This window comes from Trachurus japonicus, chromosome 21, assembly GCF_045865225.1.
Source record: "Trachurus japonicus isolate A0001 chromosome 21, Traja_1.0".
Taxonomy (NCBI): domain Eukaryota; kingdom Metazoa; phylum Chordata; class Actinopteri; order Carangiformes; family Carangidae; genus Trachurus; species Trachurus japonicus.
In genome coordinates, this window is record NC_140927.1 from 3,578,402 (window position 1) to 3,599,350 (window position 20,949).

Sequence of the window (20,949 nt, forward strand, 5' to 3'; positions counted from 1 at the left end):
GATGTGATGTCCATACCTATGTAATACCAAAGGTTCCCCAGCAGAGGAGGGCGTTATTCTACCTGTAACTAACTTTGCTTCTGTCCTTCACAATGATCATTAACATTTATAATTTATTTTTGTTGGTTTGGGAAAAAAAACACAATTTGTTTCAATTAAAAGCAATTTAATTTAATTTAAATAAATTATGCTGTAATTCTAAGTAACAATGAAATATTAAACAACTGAACAACAACAGAACAACACACCCACTCACTGACGTATGTGATTTCCTGTAAGAGGAAGGAACAGCCAGTTAAAGCGGAAGTATTTTTTAAGTTCAGACTCCATTCTAAACTGGATGTAGCTGAAGGAAGGAGTCAGGTCTGAGGCAGGTGAGTGTTAATACAACATTTTTGTTGTTGACTACTACTACTTACTACTCAGAGAGGTGTGTGTGTGGTATCTTACAATTAGTATTACTGGTTTTCTTCTCAGACTGACTGAAGATGAGTGTTTGTGTGGAGGGAGAGGAGGAGAGACCAGAGTCTCCAGGATCCATCTCTCTGTCTATGAAGAGTGACAGGCCTGAAGATGAACCTCCAGACCTCAGTTCTGAACCTGGACAGTAAGACACAGTTTTTATTCTAAACTGAGCTGACGAGGATTCAGTCATCAGACACATGTGAAGGAAACAAACAAACACCAGAAACCACAGTTTCCATATGTCAATTCAAACATGAAAACAGTCAGCTGATTTCATGTCAAGATTTGCGTGTGCTCCACCTGTCTGCAGAGCTGTCACATAGTTTTTCCATGTTGGAGGAGACACATAGGACCCAAACAATTGAAAGATGATCTTAAGCACATATTGGTGAATTAAAACAGGGTGAGCAAAGTCGACTGTTATCTCTGACTTCTACTCATTGTTAATATCAATCCAACATTTAGTCAGAATGTAACAGGTAGAGCTACAGACACTTACTGTAGACTGACACTGGTGAGTAATCAATCAGAACCGATGTTTATTGTTTATTGTATTCTTTAGATCCCCATTAGTCTACATAAAGATGAAGACTATTCTTCCTGGGGTCCACATAACCTGTGAACCTGTGGCTGTGACATGTTAGTGATACAGAAATGTCCTCACAGAGGGAGGAAGAGGAGTGGTGTCACTGTGGAGGAGCGGCTGTCCTGCTGTGGTCTATGTCAAGACAACCTGAAGGATCCAGTCTCCAGCAGCTGTGGACACTGGTTCTGCAGACAGTGCTTCACCTCACACTGGGACCAATCTGGCTCTTCAGAAGACTTTGCTTGTCCCCAGTGTGGACAAAGTTCCAGAAGAGGCAGAAGTGAACTGCAGACATCCAGTCAAGGTAGCATTGTACAAGGTGAGACCTGTCTACTCTGTTGTCATTTCTGAAACCAGGACCTGTTGTTTTATCCAGTCAGCACTATTCTTTGTTGTCTGTAGTTTTTCTGTAGCTGATGACAATACCACAATAAAAAATAACAATCAGATTCTCAAACTGTCTTCAGTCTGACACTGTGTCTCGTCTTCCAGCAGATCGTGGTCTACAGGAAGTTTTAGATCAACATAAGATCAGTCTGAGGAGCAGATGTGAACATGTGACTGAGGGAACTGATGGAAGAGGGAGTGGAACCCTCCTCAACAGGGTCTACACTGAGCTCTACATCACAGAGGGACAGAGTGAAGAGGTCAATACCCAACATGAGGTGAGACAGCTGGAGACATCGTCCAGGAAGAAGACCCTCCATGACACTCCAATCAAGTGCAACGACATCTTTAAAGACTTACCTGACCAACAGGGACCAATCAGAGTTGTTCTGACCAACGGTGTCGCTGGCGTGGGAAAAACCTTCTCGGTGCGGAAGTTCACTCTGGACTGGGCCGAGGGCTTGGAGAACCAAGATGTCAGTCTGCTGGTTCTGCTTTCGTTCAGGGAGCTGAACCTGATCAGAGATCAGCGGTTGAGTCTTCTAAGGCTGCTCCATGTTTTCCATCCAACATTACAGAAGGTCACAGCAGAGCAGCTGGCTGTCTGTAAACTTGTCTTCATCTTTGACGGCCTGGATGAAAGCCGACTGTCACTGGACTTCAACAACAGGGAGGTTGTGTCTGATGTCACACAGACGTCATCAGTCAATGTGCTGCTGACAAACCTCATCCAGGGGAATCTGCTTCCCTCGGCTCTGGTCTGGATCACCTCCAGACCTGCAGCAGCCAGTCAGATCGCTCCAACATGTATTGACAGAGTTACAGAGGTCCGAGGCTTCACCGACCCCCAAATGGAGGAGTACTTCAGGAGGAGATTCAGTGATGAAGATCTGTCCAGCAGAATCATCTCACACATCAAATTGTCCAGGACCCTCCACATCCTGTGTCAAGTCCCGGTCTTCTGCTGGATCAGTGCTACAGTTCTGGAGCACATGTTGACCACAGACCAGAGAGGAGAGCTGCCTCAGACCCTGACTGTCCTGTTCTCACACTTCCTACTTGTCCAGACAAAGAGGAAGAAGAACAAATATGATCAGGGACAAGAGATGAGTCCACAGGAGCTGACAGAGTCTGATGTGGAGGTTCTTCTGAAGCTAGGAAGGCTGGCATTTGAACAGCTGGAGGAGGGAAACATCATGTTCTACCAAGAAGACCTGGAGCAGTGTGGTCTGGATGTCACAGAGGCCTTGGTGAACTCAGGACTCTGTACTGAGATCTTCAAAAGAGAGAGTGTGATCTTTCAGACAACAGTCTACTGCTTTGTTCATCTGAGTGTTCAGGAGTTTCTTGCTGCAGTCTACATGTTCCACTGTTACACCAACAGGAACACACAGGTCCTCAAGAACTTCTTAGGACAAAAACAAGTTGATTTAACTCTTCCTGGTTTCCTGGAGCAAAGCATACCACATCATTACAGTTCCACCAGCAGGATCACAGAGGTTTTGGAGAACTTCCTGGTAAAAGAAAATGCTGATTTACCCCTGGATATATTCCTGTGGGCTGTCATGAAGAAATCCCTCGGAATTAAAAATGGACGCCTGGACCTGTTTGTTCGCTTCCTTCATGGCCTTTCTCTGGAGTCCAACCAGCGGCTGTTAGGAGGCCTGTTCAGTCAGACAGACAAAAGTCCACGAACCATCCAGAGAACCATCAGCAACCTGAAGAAGATGAACAGTGATAAAATCTCTCCTGACAGAAGCATCAACATCTTCCACTGTCTGATGGAGATGAACAACTGGTCAGTTCATCAGGAGATCCAACAGCTCCTGAGGTCAGGGACCAGATCAGAGGAGGAACTGTCTGTGATCCACTGCTCAGCTCTGGCCTACATGCTGCAGATGTCAGATCAGGTTCTGGATGAGTTGGACCTGGAGAAGTACAACACATCTGATCAGGGACGACAGAGACTGATCCCAGCCGTGAGGAACTGCAGGAAGGCTCGGTGAGTCCAAACAGGATAATTATTGATCATTGTTGTTTTGCTTCAGATAAACTCAGTTTTCATCCACCTCATTCTTAGTTTTACATACAGATCACTTTTTTGTACGTATGGCGTATGGCAATAAAAAATGAACTGCATACCAGCATGTAATCATCTCAGCTGTGAAGTAAGGTGGAGGGAGCATCATGATTTGGGGCTGATTTGCTGCTTCAGGGCCTGGACAGCTTTCTATCATCAAGGACAAAATGACTTACAAAGTTACAGTTCCTACAAGATAATGTCAGGTTGGCGGTCCTCTAGCTAAAGCTTAGTAGAAGGTGGATGACAATGGCACTAAACATCAAAGTAAAACAGAGTGACTTCTAAAAAAAAAAGAAAATCCACCTTTTGGAGTGGGCCAGACCTGAATCCAATAGAGATGCTATGAAACGACCTCAAGCCAGCCATTCACAACAGACATCCTACAAACATGGGAGAGATGAAGAAGTTCTGTAAAGAAGAATGGTCTAAAATTCATCCTGAACGTTCTGCAGGTCAGATCAGCAGCAGCTACCAGAAGTGTTTGGTTGAGGTTATTGCTGCCAAAGGAGGTTAAACCAGTTAAATCTGAGGGTTTGCTTACTTTTTCCACCTGCTCTCTGAATGCTAAATGGATATGTTCAATAAAGACATGTCATGGAATATTATAATTGATTGTGTCGTGTAAGGTTAAGCACGTCTTTACAGTACTTGTGACCTAGATGTTTATCGGATCACATTTTATTAATTGTAGATACCAACTTAGAATAACTGTACTGGAGTCAATTACAGTGAACATGGAACGTTCTTCTGAATCACACGATGAAGCAGAAATCTGACTTTATTTTCCTGTTTCATACATGAAACCTGTGCAGGTCTGAGAAAGATCATGATGATTGATCAAACATAGTCACAATTTGCTAAATCACTGTAACATGTTTTATATTTTCTCTCATCACAGACTTGTTCGTTGTCGACTCTCAGAGACTCACTGTGAAGTAGTGGCCTCAGCTCTGAAGTCCAGCCCCTCCCACCTGAGAGAACTGGATCTGAGTAGAAACAACCTGAAGGATTCAGGAGTGAAGGTTCTGTCTGCTGGACTGGAGAGTCCAAACTGTAGACTGGAGACTCTGAGGTCAGTTCACTGATGGTTTGTCTTGTAGTTTGGTCTATACTCAGTTCAAATGATGGAGGGTCAACTCATCATTGGTTTGTATATTTGTTTGATTGAATTAGTAACTGATTGCGACGCCATGCTACTTCAATTGTTAAAAGGTGTAACGTCATGCTCTCATCCTCCTCCAGGTATCAACATAACAAGTTCAACATTTAAACAGACTTTAAATACAGTATGACAGTCCACTGACGTCAGTCAGCCATGTTTGTAAAGACAGTTTTGTATTTACGTATTTAGCGTCACATTATGTAATAACACTGCATAATCTGTAATACATTTGTGATGATGATGTAATAACGATACATTTTGTTGTCTTGAACGCAATATGTAATAAACTTGTAATAAACACCAAATTATGACATTTTTGTAAGTGCAACACCCACATTTTGTAATAATTCAGTGCATTATGTATCAACTTGCTACAAAATGCGGCAAAGTTTATTGCGTTCAAGAATTTTATTACAAAATGTGGCAGATTATTACAAAATGCGGTATTATTTCATCATGAGGCGAAAATGTATTCTATTATTACACAATGCAGTGTTATTCCATAATGTGAAGCTACATGGATGACGGAGCTAATAAGGGATTGGTTGTAGACAGAACTGGATCCAGAATCGAACCAACAGTCAGGGCTCATCCTTTAACAAGTTTAATCAGTCAACAGTGAACAGAGTCTGAGCCCAACATGTCTGATCAGATATTGATTTTATATTGACAGACATGTATGTAGAAATGTGACATTATGATGATCCACAATGACAAAAGGATAAAGTCACTCCACTCATTTCAGTCTCAGACAATTGATCAGAGCACATCTGATCAATTATCAATGATTTTATCAACTTCTCTGTATTAAGATTGAGGAGCTGCTGGTTTTCAGAAGCCGGCTGTGCTTCTCTGGCCTCAGCTCTGAAGTCCAACCCCTCGCACCTGAGACACCTGGACCTGAGTGAAAACTGGACTGTGAAGGATCTATGTGGTTTTCTGGAGAGTCCAGACTGTAAACTGGAGACTCTGAGGTCAGTTCACTTGCAGCCGCTGTTGTGGATCTTTACCCCACAAATGAACTTGATGATGTTCACACAGAACGTTTTCATTCAACTTGATTCAGCGAATGAACAGATTTGAACTAGTTGTTGTTTCCATGTTCTTCTCTCACACTGATTGATCCTACACTTTCAGCTCATTCATCATGAATAATGTCTGTTCTGTACACTTCAACTTTCACAACTCACACACTCCTATTTCTCTCGGTGTGTTTGTGTGTGTAAAGTATGAATTAAATTAGCGGGAATGTTAAAGGGTAAAACCAGAAATAGAAGTAGAGATAATATAAATAAAAAATAAAAATAAAAGTAGGGTATTAAAAAGAAAACAACCTAAAAGCCAGACAATTAAGCACCATGGCATCTGAAGAGCAGCAGAGAATGAAAACATTCTGAAGAGAATTTACAATGATCCTCACTGAATCATGCAGTCAGTATTATCTACAATCAGCTCGTTATTGATCATTGTCTTGTTTAAAATAGATCTTACATTCAAAAGTGAGACAGGGTCTTTTGTGGAAGAGATCAGGACACATCTGATCAAACATCAAACATTTTATTGAGATCTTTTATTCCTTATTCAGTTTGAAGGACTGCAGGTTGTCAGAGAACAGCTGTTCATCTCTGGCCTCAGCTCTGAGGTCCAACCCCTCCCACCTGAGACACCTGGACCTGAGTGACAATGACCTGCAGGATTCAGGAGTGAAGGATCTGTGTGGTTTTCTGGAGAGTCCAGACTGTAAACTGGAGACTCTGAGGTCAGTTCACTGATGGTTTGTCTTGTAGAACTTGCTGTACATATTAATCCCACAACCTGAACTGTTCACTTAACTCAGAACGAAAAAACAGGTCATAGGTTTTAATGGAAAATGTGTGTGTTTGTGTTTGACCTGCTTCTCTTCTTTACATCTTTATTCAGACTAGAGGGCTGCAGCTTGTCAGAGATCAGTTGTGCTTCTCTGGTCTCAGCTCTGAAGTCCAACCCCTCCCACCTGAGACACCTGGACCTGAGTGACAATGACCTGCAGGATTCAGGAGTTGAGGATCTGTGTGGTTTTCTGGAGAGACCAGACTGTAGACTGGAGACTCTGAGGTCAGTAGAGTGATGGATCAGACCATGCTGCTTCCATCAGTGTTATACTAAACACAGTTGCTATCAGAGCAGATATAGAAACAAACATCCAATCAGACAATGGCAATCAGGAATATGTAACTGTAATTGACTTTGTGGTTTGGTAGATCGCCGTGTTAACAGCTCTCTGAAAACACAGCAATATGACGTGGACAGAAACTTAATTCAGTGTATTAAATGAGAATGATGAATGAATGAGTGAAAAATCACTGTTATAAATTGAGTAGAAATGCTGTTGGTAATAATGACTGCACCGCTGTAACAGATGGAGCTGTGCACTACAGTAAGAGGATGATTTAAGGAGCTGATGGGACTTTGTCTGGGCATGAGTGAAAAAAGAGCTCATCTCCACCCAAAACTCTCCTTTAAAACTATTAAAACTGCAATTAGACGAAATGATACAAAGTAGTTAATACTCAGCTGGGTGACTGGTGGTCTGAAAAAAAAAAGCAACTCAAGCAAAACCTGATTATTTTCCACTCTGTAACTTTTGTCCCATATGTTGTGCTTTCACAGGTTGAATGACAAAGAGTTTAAAGCTTCCAGAGAAAAAACTTGTGAGTACTAAACTTCATTCTTCAGTCTCTTCATCTCCAAAATATTTCATTTTGGTTTGAGCTACTGGAGAACATCTGCACTGGTCTTATAGAACTACAGGCTGTGACTGCTCAGAGTAAATGTGAACTATCAGGTTGGAACAGGTCCTGGATTTAATGGACAGAGGTTAAGTGTATATTGATCAGCTGACAGCAGTATGAACACATGGTCAGATGGAGTCTCTGACCTCAGATCTGATGAGAGGAAGAACATCAATAGCTGATCTAGTGTGTCTTCTCCTCCTATCAGGTGTCCCTGATGTCAAACAGGACCCACACACAGCAGAGACAAAGCTGAAGGTGTCTGAAGACGACACAAAGCTGGAGAACAAATCAAAGCTGAATATGTCTGAAGGTGACACACAGCTGGAGGATGAGACAAAGCTGGAGGGTGACATGAAGCTGAAGGTGTCTGAAGACGACACAAAACTGGTGGACAACCCAAAAGTGGAGGATATGAAACTCGTGGACAAACCGAAGCTTGAAGACATGAAGCTGGTGTACAACCCACAGCTGGAGGAGGACATGAAGCTGGAAGGTGACACAAAACTGAAGGTGCCTGAGGACAACACTGAACACTTGGATCTCAAGGTGAGAAGAAACACTGTAAACTGATATTCTAGACAGACTAGAGGACTCAACACAGACTAAGCAAATATTTAAATAATGCTGGGAATGATGAGGTTCGGTACAGGGTAGTGTCTGAATGGCTGTAGCTGAAATAAAGGTAGGAGGTGTCCAGTGACGGACTGGCACCAAAAAGAGGTCCCAGGCATTTTTGACAGAGAGTGGCCACACATCACACACAAAAAAGGCAAGGCAATTTTATTTGTACAGCCCGTTTTTACAAACAGTTTGTCTCAAAGGGCTTTACATGGCATCACAACAACATCCTCTGTCCTTAGACCTTCACATCGACTGAGGAAAAACTCCATGGAAAACCCTTTTAACAGGGAAAAATCGGAGAAACCTCAGGGTGAGCAACAGAGGAGGGATCCCTCACCCAGGACGGGCAGACGTGCAATAGATGTTGTTACAGACAAGAAAACAGTTTATAGTTTGTGACACAGAATGTGGGAAACATGGAAATGTTAACAAGAGTTGATGAGGGCAGCTTCTGGTGGGGGGGGCAGGGAGAGCTGGCCAGCTTAATGGGGGGACTGGATGGCAGACTGGTTCATGGGAAGGGAGGGCAGGCCGGTCTAACAGCAGGGGAAAGGGCGGGAGGCGGGACTATATATACACCAAGTTCTTGGTTATAGGGATAGCTGCCCTACCAGGCAGGTGTCTTCAGTCTTTCAGAGTTGGCCGGCCGTAAACCAGTTGTCCCCGACCAACTTTTTTTTTTTTTTTGCGGCCACCTCGGTTGCGTCTTCACGTGGCCACCTCGCAGCCGAATCATTACACGGCTGTTGTGGCATTTACCTGCATTGCCCTATGGCCAGTCCGTCACTGGATGTGTGTACAACATTGTTGTTATGACCAGAAGCATTGTGGTCTTGTTCAGTTTGCCTCAAACTAACACACTGAGGACATCTGGATGGTAATATGATGATGCAACCATGTTGCTGGTTGTGTCAAGTGACTTCCTGGCAGCAGCCCCAAGGTGTACAACACATACCTGTATCACAATGTCCGTCCCGTCAGATCCTTCAGATTTTCACAGCTGATGTTGTTTCTTTCTGAATTACAGTCATCAATCTTCACACCTGAACTGGGATCTGAATCTACACAAGTCTCATACAGGTAAATGTGTAATAGAACTATGTTACAGCATTGTTGGTCTCATGAGTGACTCCTGTCCTCTCCTTCAGTGTCCACAGTGTTACTGTCTAAAGCGACATCATCTGGATTCAGCCTTTGTCTCCCACAGGTTCAGGTGTCCTGGTGCAGGACAGTTCCAGTGTACTTCAACTGGAATGGTGTTTGTCATGACACAGGAGGTGGAGCTCCTCTACAGGACTGTCCAGTGGGATGAGACCATCCTCCAATCAGCTGGCAAGATGGCTGCAGGGCCACTGTTTAGTATCCAGTGTCCTGGGGATGCTGTCCATCAGCTCCACCTCCCGCACTGTGAAACAAAGGAAGGTGAGCAAGTGACTTTATTTGTTGGGGAATTCTGCAGCAGCGTCCTGCACTGGGTCAGGACCTGATGGATCACCAGACAGGTGACATGTAGAAATGGTGATTTGTGGGTGGTATTTTGATTTTGTTTTTATTTCAAGGTTCAGTTCTGGGTATCATGGGCATTGGATAATGAATACATAAAAACAACTTAAAATGTTGTTTGATTGACATATCAACACTTACAGTCTGATATGACACTAATAGAAGCTGTTCTGGTGTGTTGTGGTCTGGTCCTGATGGAGCAGGACCTATGGCTGTGAGGGAGTCTTTTGATGGGGCTTTAGGCCTGGTGAGTTCAGTCCTCTTCCCCTCTTTCTGGTCCTGTTATGCACAATGTGGTCCAGCCTCTGTTTGGTGTGAGCAGTGGCTGCAGGATACTATACTGTCTATACTGTGTACTTCAAAACAAGGCCAACCCTAACCCTATAATGGTTGTGAATGGTGCTTACTTTTCTTCGTCCAAAAGGACACACCAAAAAACATCCAAATACCTCCATGCTGCTCGTCTGTAATGTCCCTCTTCTATTGAAGCCCCGACATGAGAAATTGTTCCGCCGGTCTGACACAGGAAGAGCAGTGAATTGAGACACTGGGAGCTTCCGCTACAACAAGCTTAAAATATAGACTTTTTTCGGAACAATTTCTCATGTCGGGGCTTCAATACAAGAGGGACATTACAGACGAGCAGTATGGAGGTATTTGGATGTTTTTTGGTGTGTCTTTTTGGACGAAGAAAAGTGAGCACCATTCACAACCATTATATGGACAAATACTGCTGCGCGGACCCCCCCCCCCCCCCGTAACTCAGAGAAGGCACAGAGGACTCTGAAACTTCTCCCAGCCCTTAAGCCTGCCACACACATAAAGATTTTATAAATCTCAACCGATTTATTATCTGTGAGAGACCCCACACATGAAGATAAAAAATCTGTGATTGAACAGTTTTGATCGTATTGTGTGTGGTGTGCTGTGATATTCCAAACACAGCTCACCACACACATCAAGATTTTTCAGAATCTTGACCCTCTGGTCAGAAAACAATCCGGCATCAGCAGCGATACCAGGGGTGTCGTTGTAGCTACTCTTTCGGGTCTATTTCCGGAATGGACAATGAGAGCGACGTAATTTTTTTTTTAATGAAAGCGGGACACTTCAGCCTTTACAACGATCCCATCTGTGTGTGTCTGTGTGTCTGTGGCTCCGGACGCCGAGCAGTCAAGCGGCTGTCCAATAGGGAGCCGTGCTGTCACATGATCGTTTAAACATGGCTGCTGTATTGCTGGCTGTTGCTGGCTATGAGCGCTACCGTCTTTGCTATCGGCTATCAGGAAATCTCCCGTGTATGCGTGAATGTCTGTGTGAACCTCATGTAATGCCAGGGCTCAGGGCTGCACCGTGGCTCTCTGTGAGGTTGCCGGTGTTGTGCGGAGAAGTGGCTTGTTGCCGCGAGCAGCAGCATGCAGAGCTCGGCAAGCAGGCGCTTCTCCGCACAACACCGGCTCTCCACACACAAGATGACTTTTGATTGAAACGGCCACCGAAGTCGGCCCCGATAATCGTAAATATTGAACATGTTTAATACTTACGATTATCGGCGCCGAACGTTTTCCGAGCCGATTGTCGGGGGAATTTTGACTCTTAACACACCACACACTACAAGAGAATCTTATAAGATAATCTTAAGACCTTAAGATAATCGGGCGGTGTCTGTCCGTGGTCGGAAGGGGGAAAATCGGGGCAAAATCAGCCCGATTATCTTTATGTGTGTGGCAGGCTTTAGTCGACATGAGGGTGAGTAGATGAAGAAATTAAATTAAATTTGAATTTTGGGTGAACTATCCCTTTAATGCATCAGCAGCGTCAGGTGAGTCACTTTGTCTTCTTCAGAATATATATATATATATATATATACACACACACAAAATATGTCTCCTTATCTTCACATGTATTGTCACTTTGAATGTGCTGCCAGTGCATGGTTTTTGTAGGTTTTGAGGTGCTTTTCCACCAAAAGTTCCAGGGACTTTTGGTTTCTGGAACTTCCTTTTCAGGAATTAAAATATTCCTGTGGCCCACTGTCCTCTGCATTTCCACTGAGGCCTAAAGTCTCAGGGAGATTATGCAAATCACTAAATGTAGTTTACTAGTCTAAAAATTAGGATGAATGATGATTTTGGGGCGGTGCGTGGCGCGGTGGTTAAGGAGGCTAGAGGCTACAGTCCTCAACGCTGGCGTCCCTGGTTCGAGTCCCGCATCGGGATCCCATGTCAGACTTTTCCTGCATGTCATTCCCCCTTTCCTGTCTATCTCACTGCTATCAAATAAAAAAAAAAGGCAAAAACGCCAAGATGATTTCTTCTCAAACATATCATTTTGATTATGCACAGTGAAAAACAAGGATCAAGAAGCAGTGTTGGGTGATGTGTTAATGTGGGTATGTGTGTACTGTGTCTGAATCTGAATCTGCATTTGATCTAGATAGTGTACAGTCAGATGATGGTACCTAACACTGAGCAACTGTGTGTGTCCTGACTCAGGTGGTGGAGCTGCTCTTCTGACCCAAAGCAGAATGGGCAGAATCCCTTACTGGCTTACCATGATTAATTGTAGTGACCAAACTACATTTCCTAGATGTAAACTGAAATGTTATCATCTGTTTGTCATCTGTATATGACCACCTCCTCAAAGTGGTAGTGACCATGTCTCTGTTTCACAGCTCAGCTCTCTGAAGGCCTGCTGTCTGTCATCCACATCAGTGATCATGGAATAAGCATCATTGAACCACTGGAAATCACAGACACTCATGTGATCGTCACCGTGCCTCATCTCTCTTCCTTTGGTCTGGTCTGGGCTCGGGAGCGTTTGTTGAGGATTTGGAACAAAATGAGATCAGTTGTCAGCCAGGTTCTGTTGTTCCGACCTCCAAACCAAACGGCACGGAAGCAGAGCCTCCATGTGTTTCTGCTGCCAAACAACGTCCCCCTGGAAGAGGTAAGACTGTAGGAACTGTTACAGCCTCACTTTCAATCCAAACTCATCAGTGTCAGACACTGTGACAAAGTTACTCACCTGATGATGTGGCCTCTGTCCGTCTTATTTCGTGGACACGTCACGTCAGTAAAGTCCTGATGGAAACTGATCAGACCTGGGTGGTCAAAGGTCAGTGTGATCTTGGAAAGGAATTTTGTCATTGTGCTAATGTTTTCAATTATTATAGTCAGAAGTCTGAGTGGTGGAGGCAGATGACATATAATTAGTTTATTTCTGAAACTAAAGTCAGTGCATCACAGATGATATACACAGATGGACAGAAATGATGATGAACCACATGATGAAATGTGATTGTTCTAAAGGTGAAGGCAAAGCAGGACAACTGTGTGTTCATCCAGAAGCCTTCCAGATGCACGCTCATCAGAAATCAAACTTATACGGTACACTGTCCACAGGCCCACAAAGTCCAACCTAAGGTCAGTATTTCAGATTAAGTCTGACATGATTCCTCAGACGGCTGTTGTTTACTTTGAGATACTGGTGCTTCTGTTTTCCAGAAAGACGACTTTTACCTGAACTTTGGACCGAACTACCATCCGACATTTGAGATCATCCTAACTTCAAGCACAGAGGAGGTCACTGTAGCCGTACAAGACCAAACAGAGACCCCTGTCTGGGAGTGTGAAGTTCACCTGCCAGGTAAAATCCTCATCCACCTGCAGTACTAGTTTACCTGAAAGTACATCTGATTGATCCATGGTGTCTCAATTCTTATTCCTGTCTGCTTTAATTGAAAACACACAGTAATGCGAGATATGGTATGGCAGCATGGTACGGCTTCCTTATGGTCCAGTGTAAGTCCAGACTTCAGAAAATAGTGAAAACAGCCATGAAGTTGGTACTCCAGCCTGTCCAGTCTGTATAATGTATCCAACAAAATCTTGAATGACCCCTCACATGTTCTATTTCCAGAATATGAACTGTTACCACCGGGAAGGCGCTACAGAGCCAGCAGATGTAAGAGTAACCATTTTAAGTTGTACTTTATCCCCACTTGTATTTCATTTCTTTTGTATTGTGTACTGTATATCTGGATTTTATGCTTGCAGCTATGTTGCACTATATGCCCAAGACAAATTTTCCTTCTCGGACAATGAAGTTTATCTTGACCTTGATTTTAATTAATAATCCAAAAAGTCATAATACATACTATGGTGGTTGGCACGGTGTGATTGTGACCGGCCACCTCCGCAATGCTTGGTTATTTGATTTACTATGTGCTTATTGAACATGTGTGTTTGTAGTTCATCTTCCAGGTCTTAGTCCAGCTAGGACTCAAAGCGTCTCAAGTGATCCCAGCTTCTCAGCAGAACAGAGACTGAGGTGTGCTCGGACTGAGTTCATTGAGAGAGTGTCTGAAGAGGTTCTTCATGAGCTGCTGGATGAAATCCTGGGCTGTGGGGTGGTAACTGATCATGAGATGGAATCTATTGCTGTGCTCAGAAACAGGGCAGAAAAAGCCAGAGTGCTGATGGACACAGTGCGAAAAAAAGGACCAGCGGCCAGTATAGCTCTGATCACTGCTCTGTGTGAGGTGGATCCATTCCTGTCAGCACAACTGAACTTGAAGTAGAAACAGTGTGTTGTGTCCAACAGCACCTTGTTTTTTTTCTTTTTTCTTCACCTTTAACATGAATCAGAGCTGCCTACCTGACCTGGTCACATGGTAAATTCAGTACAATATGTATTTCCACAACATGTCATAGAGATTTTGTTTGAACTCCACTGGCTCCTGAAATGAAAATCTCTCCTACTGTGACTCATTTAAGTTGTGTGTATTGTCTGTGGATGTACAAGTGAATGATTGCTTTGCAATTCTAAGATCAGTAAATTAGTTTTCTATCTCAGATGGTCTGTGTTCTTCACATCCTGACAGCTGAGAATATGACTGTCAGGTATTGTTCTCCCTATATTAAATATGAAAGGAGGCTGAAAATCACAGGACATGTCTCTTCTGATGATACAAGTCAGAGGTACTGTTTCTCTTCTATAATGCACATTCTACATGAAGACAACGTATTTCCACATAGGGGCTTCCTTCTCCTTTCAAACAGGGCAGAGCTCCGTGAGAAACAGTAGGAGAGGCACAGCCCGAGGGGGAACCGGATTCTTCTGACACAACACTGGTGGGAAAGGGGGGCGACCGCCATTCCGAAGGACCGCCATTCCGACGGTCTGCCAGTCCGAAAATTCCCGAATGTCCGTCATTTCGAACTTCCCGAGGGGCCGCCGTTCCGAATGTGTTTTATTTTGAAAATTGACCGGATTCTCTCGTGGTTTGACTTCCTGCCCGGCTTGACACGACGCGCCGCGGGGACAGCGCCCGACCGGCCCCTCCCCCTCCGCCTCCAAAGTTTCACCCAGGTGCGAGTCTGATGCATTACATCCATGGTCTGATGCAGCCGCGGCACTCCTGCTGAAAATAAATGTCCTTGCTCTGTGCTTTGGTTAGGTTTAGGCAATGTAGAAAGGAGTTGGTTAAGTTTAGTAAAAAGGTTAGGTAGAGGCCAATAAAATCGCAGTCAATATGTATCTCCCCCGGGAGTCGAACCCTGATCCACCGCGTCAAAAGCAGATGCTCTGACCACTACGCTACCACCACAAGCAGGCTTGTTTACTCCGTGCCGTAAACCATTCAAGATTTTTTCAGGTTCGGAATGGCACCCTTTCTTTCAGGTTCGTAATGGCACCCTTTTCCCATAAATAATCAAGGGTCGGCATTCCGACAAATTAAAGTAAACGTTCGGAGTGGCGGCCCTTCGGAATGGCACCCTGGAACAGGTGGGAAAAGCAAGTCCGTGGAGCTGTGCATTGTGGATGTGCACGAAAAAACAAGCATCGCACCGAATTTGCTATGCTACAGCACCGCTTGGGTTGTGAGCGTGCATGACGTGTGTCTACATTTAAAGTAATGGGTTATGGGTTAAGGTACAGGCCTTTTACTATAGGATCAAAGTTTAGTAATTGGACCTCAATTAATTTTCATTGAATACCCCTGAACTAGTCCATCCAGTCTGCTGTTCCCTGGCAACGCCCATGTTTTCCTAGGCCACTCCATCCTTTTCAGTTTCAGTTCCAGTTTCAGTAATCCTTGCAATACAGATGGAACCCACTCGTCTCTACAGCCACCCAGTCTTCAGCTTTTTTTTTTCCTTTATCAAACAGTGGAAAAATACAAACTCCAAAAGAGGATAATGATAGAGATAAGAAATAAGAACAAAATTAAAAGTTGAAAATTTGGGGGATTCATATTTAGGCAAGAACAAAAACCAAATACAATACAAATAAGGTGCATATGAATTACATTACATTATATTGTATATTTGTTTTAAATTAACACATAACAGAGCAGAGAAACAAAAGGGGAAATAATTCACAAATTAAAATAATAAATCAAGAGCAATGTCCAGGCTTATTTTATGTGCAGTCATGCCTCGTTTCTATCATTTTTGAGAGACAAAAAACAAACATATTCAAGTCACATTACTGTGTGTGTGTGTGTGTGTGTGTGTGTGTGTGTGTGTAGTTTAAATACCACAGTGAACTAGATATTGGTATAGATCTACTGTGCATATAAATTAATACAAACAAAAAAAATGTTCGTCTCTGTCAAACACAACCACACACCCACACCTACACCTACACACACACACACACACACACACACCTACACACACACACACACACACACACACACACACACACAAAAACAAACACAGATAACTTAATGTGATTACAGCTCCTCAATGCCAATGTTCAGTGAAAGATGATTGTGTGTCTGTCTGATTAGCTTGTCTGACAGCTGAAGGCTCAGCCTCAGTCTTACACAAGGAAAATTGTGGAAGTATGAGTGCAGTCTTATGTTAGGATGAAAGGCTATTTCCTTCCCACTTCAGTGAACCTTCAAAAAAGTGTCCTCAAAAAGTGATGTGTCATTATGCACGTTGGAACAGAAGTGAAACTCACCACCAAACACACATTAGTTTTTCTTGAGTTATATAAAACACGCATTTGAGGCCTCACCATAAGCTGACGTCAGGAAAAGATGCATCCACACCAACATTAACATTACATAAAACAAAAAAAGTTTATTCCTATAGCCCATTTTTACAAACACTTTTACAAACAGACCCCTCACCTAGGATGAGCAGACATAGAATAGATGTTATTGGTACTGTTTATGACAGACATGGGCAAACTACGGCCCCCGGGCCATATACGGCCCGTTAGGCTTTTTAATCCGGCCCGCCGAACTTGTCCAAATTATAGTAAAAACCCATGGATGTGTAAAAACCTCATTCATTTCCCTTTCCCCTGCAATACCCTCGTTTCCCCGATAGATAGCGCACTAGTCTAGACTAGAGACACATTGACCTTTGTTGGAGTCAAAGTTTGGAGTGCAACTTTCCAGCTGCCATTTTCCCCCTTCGGTAAAAATGAGCGGACCAAAGAAAAGAAAAGTGGACACTGAGTGCCGAGTGTTTAAAAAGGAATGGACAACAAAATATTTTTTTACTGATGTCCGATCAACGGCTGTATGTCTTATATGCCAGGAAACGGTTGCAGTTTTCAAAGAGTACAATATCAGCCGTCACTTTGCCACAAAGCATGCTAACTACGCTAACAAGCAGTCGACACAAGAACGGGAGGCTACTGCTCAGAGGTTGGTAGCTAATTTACAGACTCAGCAGAATTTTTTTCACCGACAAACTGCGATTCAAGAGTCAAGTACCAAGGCAAGTTTTTTGCTGGCATTCAAGTTAGCAAAGGCTAGCAAACCTTTCTCCGAAGGCGAGTTTTTGAAAGAATGCATGGTAGAGGCAGCAGATCTCTTGTGTCCGGAAAGCAAAGGCAAGTTTGAAAAAATCAGCTTATCACGCAGGACAGTAACTCGCCGTGTGGAACTGATTGACGAAGATATTGTCAGCGAGTTAAACAAAAAGGCGGAGTCCTTTAAGTTTTATTCACTAGCACTGGACGAAAGCAACGACGTGAAAGACACTGCTCAGCTCCTCATTTTTATCCGAGGGATAAATGACAGTTTTGAGATAACGGAGGAGCTTTTGAGCATGGAATCGCTGAAGGGGAAAACGCGAGGAGAGGACTTGTATGAACAGGTGTCTGCTGTCATCGAGAGAATGAAGCTGCCTTTGAGTAAACTTGCCGGTGTCACCACGGATGGATCGCCAAATTTAACCGGAAAAAACGTTGGGCTGCTGAAAAGAATCCACGATAAAGTGCAAGAAGAAAACCCTGACCAGGATGTCATTTTTCTTCACTGTATCATTCATCAAGAAGCTCTATGTAAGTCTGTATTGCAGCTTGATCATGTCGTGGATCCAGTTGTAAAACTTGTTAACTTCATACGAGCAAGGGGACTTAATCACCGCCAGTTCATTACGTTCCTAGAGGAAACCGATGCGGATCACCAGGACTTACTTTACCACTCTCGTGTCCGCTGGTTAAGTTTGAGGAAAGTGTGCCAACGAGTGTGGGAGCTCAAAGACGAGATTCTGTCGTTTTTGGAGCAAATGGGGAAATCCGACGGATTCCCTGAGCTGAGCAATGAGGACTGGCTTTGTGACTTTGCGTTTGCTGTGGATATATTGTCACACATGAATGAGCTGAACGTTAAGCTGCAGGGGAAGGATCAGTTTGTGCACGACATGTACACAAATGTAAGAGCCTTCAAATCCAAGCTGATTTTATTCTCCAGGCAAATGTCAAACAAATCTTTCACTCATTTTCCCACACTGTCCACGCAGAAGGCCACCCGAAACGTGAAGAAATACTGCAAATCACTGGACGACATGCACAGAGAATTCTGCCGTCGGTTCACTGATTTTGAAAAAATTGACAAGTCACTTCAGCTGGTGTCCTCTCCCCTGTCACAAGACCCCGAAACAGCACCGCATGAGCTGCAACTGGAGCTGATCGATCTTCAGTCTGACAACGTCTCAAAAGAGAAATTCAAATCTCTTAAACTGAATGACTTTTACGCTTCACTTAACGAAGCCACATTTCCAAACCTGCGGAGGACGGCACAGAAGATGCTGGCATTGTTTGGCTCGACTTACGTGTGTGAGCAGACTTTCAGCGTCATGAACATCAACAAAGCCCGTCACAGATCCCGGTTAACTAACACCTCAGATCTATTCTGAGAATCGCCACAACGAAACTAACTCCAGACTTTGATGCACTGGCAAAAAAAGGAGAACAACAACATTGTTCCCACTGAAATGTGAGTTTCTCTACTGTGTTAAAAATAGCAACTTGCGCATTTACGCACAGCAGTACAGTTACAGTAGCTTAATTAACATGTCGCACATGCTCTCAATTTAAAGACCCCTTTCTTTCGTTGGGTAATAACATGTTCTGAATGTTGAAAGTGATTCCATTGATCTTTTTCCAGTAAATTTCTTTAAATTTGCACCTTCAATTGTGTCTGTTTTTCATACATTTCAATCCCCAGGTTTGATAAATTACATTGCGTGTCCAAATGCTCCTGGCCCGGCCCCTCTGTCAAATTTTAGAGCCCATTCTGGCCCACAAGTCAAAAAGTTTGCCCACCCCTGGTTTATGACATGGAATATGAAAAAAGTCTAGTAAACAGGAGCTTCTACTGGGAACACTGGTGGGCAGACTGGTTCATAACCAGGGGCAGCAGTCCGGGTTAGGAGCAGAAGAGAGGTGATGCAGGCACTGGTTGGTACAGACTAGGGATGGAGGAGAGGAGATGAGCAGGAACAAGAGGAGGAGAGGAGCAACAACCCACTCTGTGTTCAACTACTGACCATCCACTAACTCTGCTTCTGCTCTTATTCCAGCGCTTCAACCGACAAAATCCACACAACATGGCAGACACGGTTCTGTTGGTCCAGACTTTACAGTTACAGCTCTGACTCAGCTACAATAACATTATAATAACACAACAACAACACAAGGACAAGTTGAAGGGCAGAGAACTCAGGCAATGACAGGTGTTAACGAGGAAAAGATTCAGGCTGTTGTTCACCTTACCTTTACACGAGGAAATTAACTGCGACACAACTGCGTGGTCAAAGTAAACTATGAAAGTAGCCTCACCTGTTTGACGTGAGAGCGTGGTCTTACCTGTATGTTACTAACATGCTCTAACTGCCCTTTGCTCTCTCTCTCTCTCTCTCTCTCTCTCTCTCTCTCTCTCTCTCTCTCTCTCTCTCTCTCTCTCAATTCAATTCAAATTCACTTTATTGGCATGAATGTTGCGAGAACTATGTTTCCAAAGCATCAAGAATCAATGAAACAAAACAAATACAACTCACAGAATCAAATATATACAAATTTAAAAAAAGTATATACATTCATACTGTATACCCTATGTGTGTGTGTGCTGATGAAGTGGTGTCTCTCTCTTATACACAGATTGGGTGTCATTAGGTATGTTGTTATATAATTAAATATATATATACAGTTCATATTAAATGATGATGATAATACTAATAATAATACATAAAATAAAGAAATGAAAAACAACAACAATAACAACAATATTATATCATATCTATAATGGTTGTGATCAGCATCCGTGTGTTTCTTTAGTCTCATGTGTTACATATTGTGTAGCTAACTTTACAAATTGTGGATCTTCTCCCAGACAGACTTTCAACAGTTCATCACATGTTTTTCCCTGATGGATCTGCTATCTGCTGTAGGAAAACCTCTTTCTCAGTTTGGTACAGGGGGCAGGAGACTCTCTCTCTCTGTCTCTCCCTGCCTATGTGCATATTGTGCTCTGGTTGAGTCTTGAAAAAAAAAAAAAAATCAGGGTTTAATGATTATTTTCCCTTAAAGGTGTACAGAAAAGAAAATTGAATTTAAGCCCACTCTGGGTCATAAAATTAGTGTAATAACTCATCTATCAGACGATGTAGGCCAAACTTTGTGCAAAATTCTATTTTAGAGTAAATCCAGGATGAAAGTGTGTTTTTTATTTTTCGCATTGGATAACGCAGGCGCATGGATTATACGTCAGCCTGTACACGATTCACCAGCCACTGATATTGGATCCGCAATCCGTCATTCAAACGTCTGAGACACGCACACACACACGGAGCTCGGGCTCGCCCCAAGCTTTGAATATCCCGCCTGCTCGATAACGACCAATCAAATTCGTTTTCCTTACTCGGGTAAACTCGTGTTGCAGCTCGTGACAACTCGGCGCGACAAACAGGACAAACGGCCATTTCTGTACACCTTTGACTTTAAACGGTAACCGCTACATTAAACCTGGGACGTCATAAGACGCAAGACAGAGTGATCTGACAATAAAGTGTAATCTTATCTTATCTTATCTTAAAGCTTTTATTTTGTTAGCCCT

The 20,949-nt window shown here is 43.3% G+C and overlaps 1 protein-coding gene and 2 pseudogenes across 2 annotated transcripts; all 3 read left to right on the forward strand.

Moving 5' to 3' along the window:
- The first annotated feature begins 318 nt into the window (after nt 1–318).
- LOC146964666 (protein NLRC3-like) lies at nt 319–6,828 on the forward strand (annotated as a pseudogene). The gene is made up of 7 exons (XR_015034571.1): nt 319–374; nt 478–607; nt 1,087–1,370; nt 1,544–3,440; nt 4,420–4,593; nt 6,269–6,442; nt 6,604–6,828. The product of XR_015034571.1 is annotated as a protein NLRC3-like (transcript).
- On the forward strand, nt 6,613–14,260 carry LOC146964667 (NACHT, LRR and PYD domains-containing protein 1b allele 5-like). The gene is made up of 10 exons (XM_085765988.1): nt 6,613–6,777; nt 7,333–7,373; nt 7,663–7,967; nt 9,106–9,158; nt 9,286–9,500; nt 12,256–12,530; nt 12,893–13,006; nt 13,088–13,229; nt 13,503–13,547; nt 13,835–14,260. Exons 3-10 carry the CDS (start codon nt 7,758–7,760, stop codon nt 14,161–14,163), a joined length of 1,383 nt encoding a protein of 460 aa, XP_085622114.1. The 5' UTR covers nt 6,613–6,777; nt 7,333–7,373; nt 7,663–7,757; the 3' UTR covers nt 14,164–14,260.
- Nucleotides 14,261–17,659: 3,399 nt separating this feature from the next.
- Nucleotides 17,660–18,751, forward strand: LOC146964668 (general transcription factor II-I repeat domain-containing protein 2A pseudogene; annotated as a pseudogene).
- Nucleotides 18,752–20,949: the final 2,198 nt, after the last annotated feature.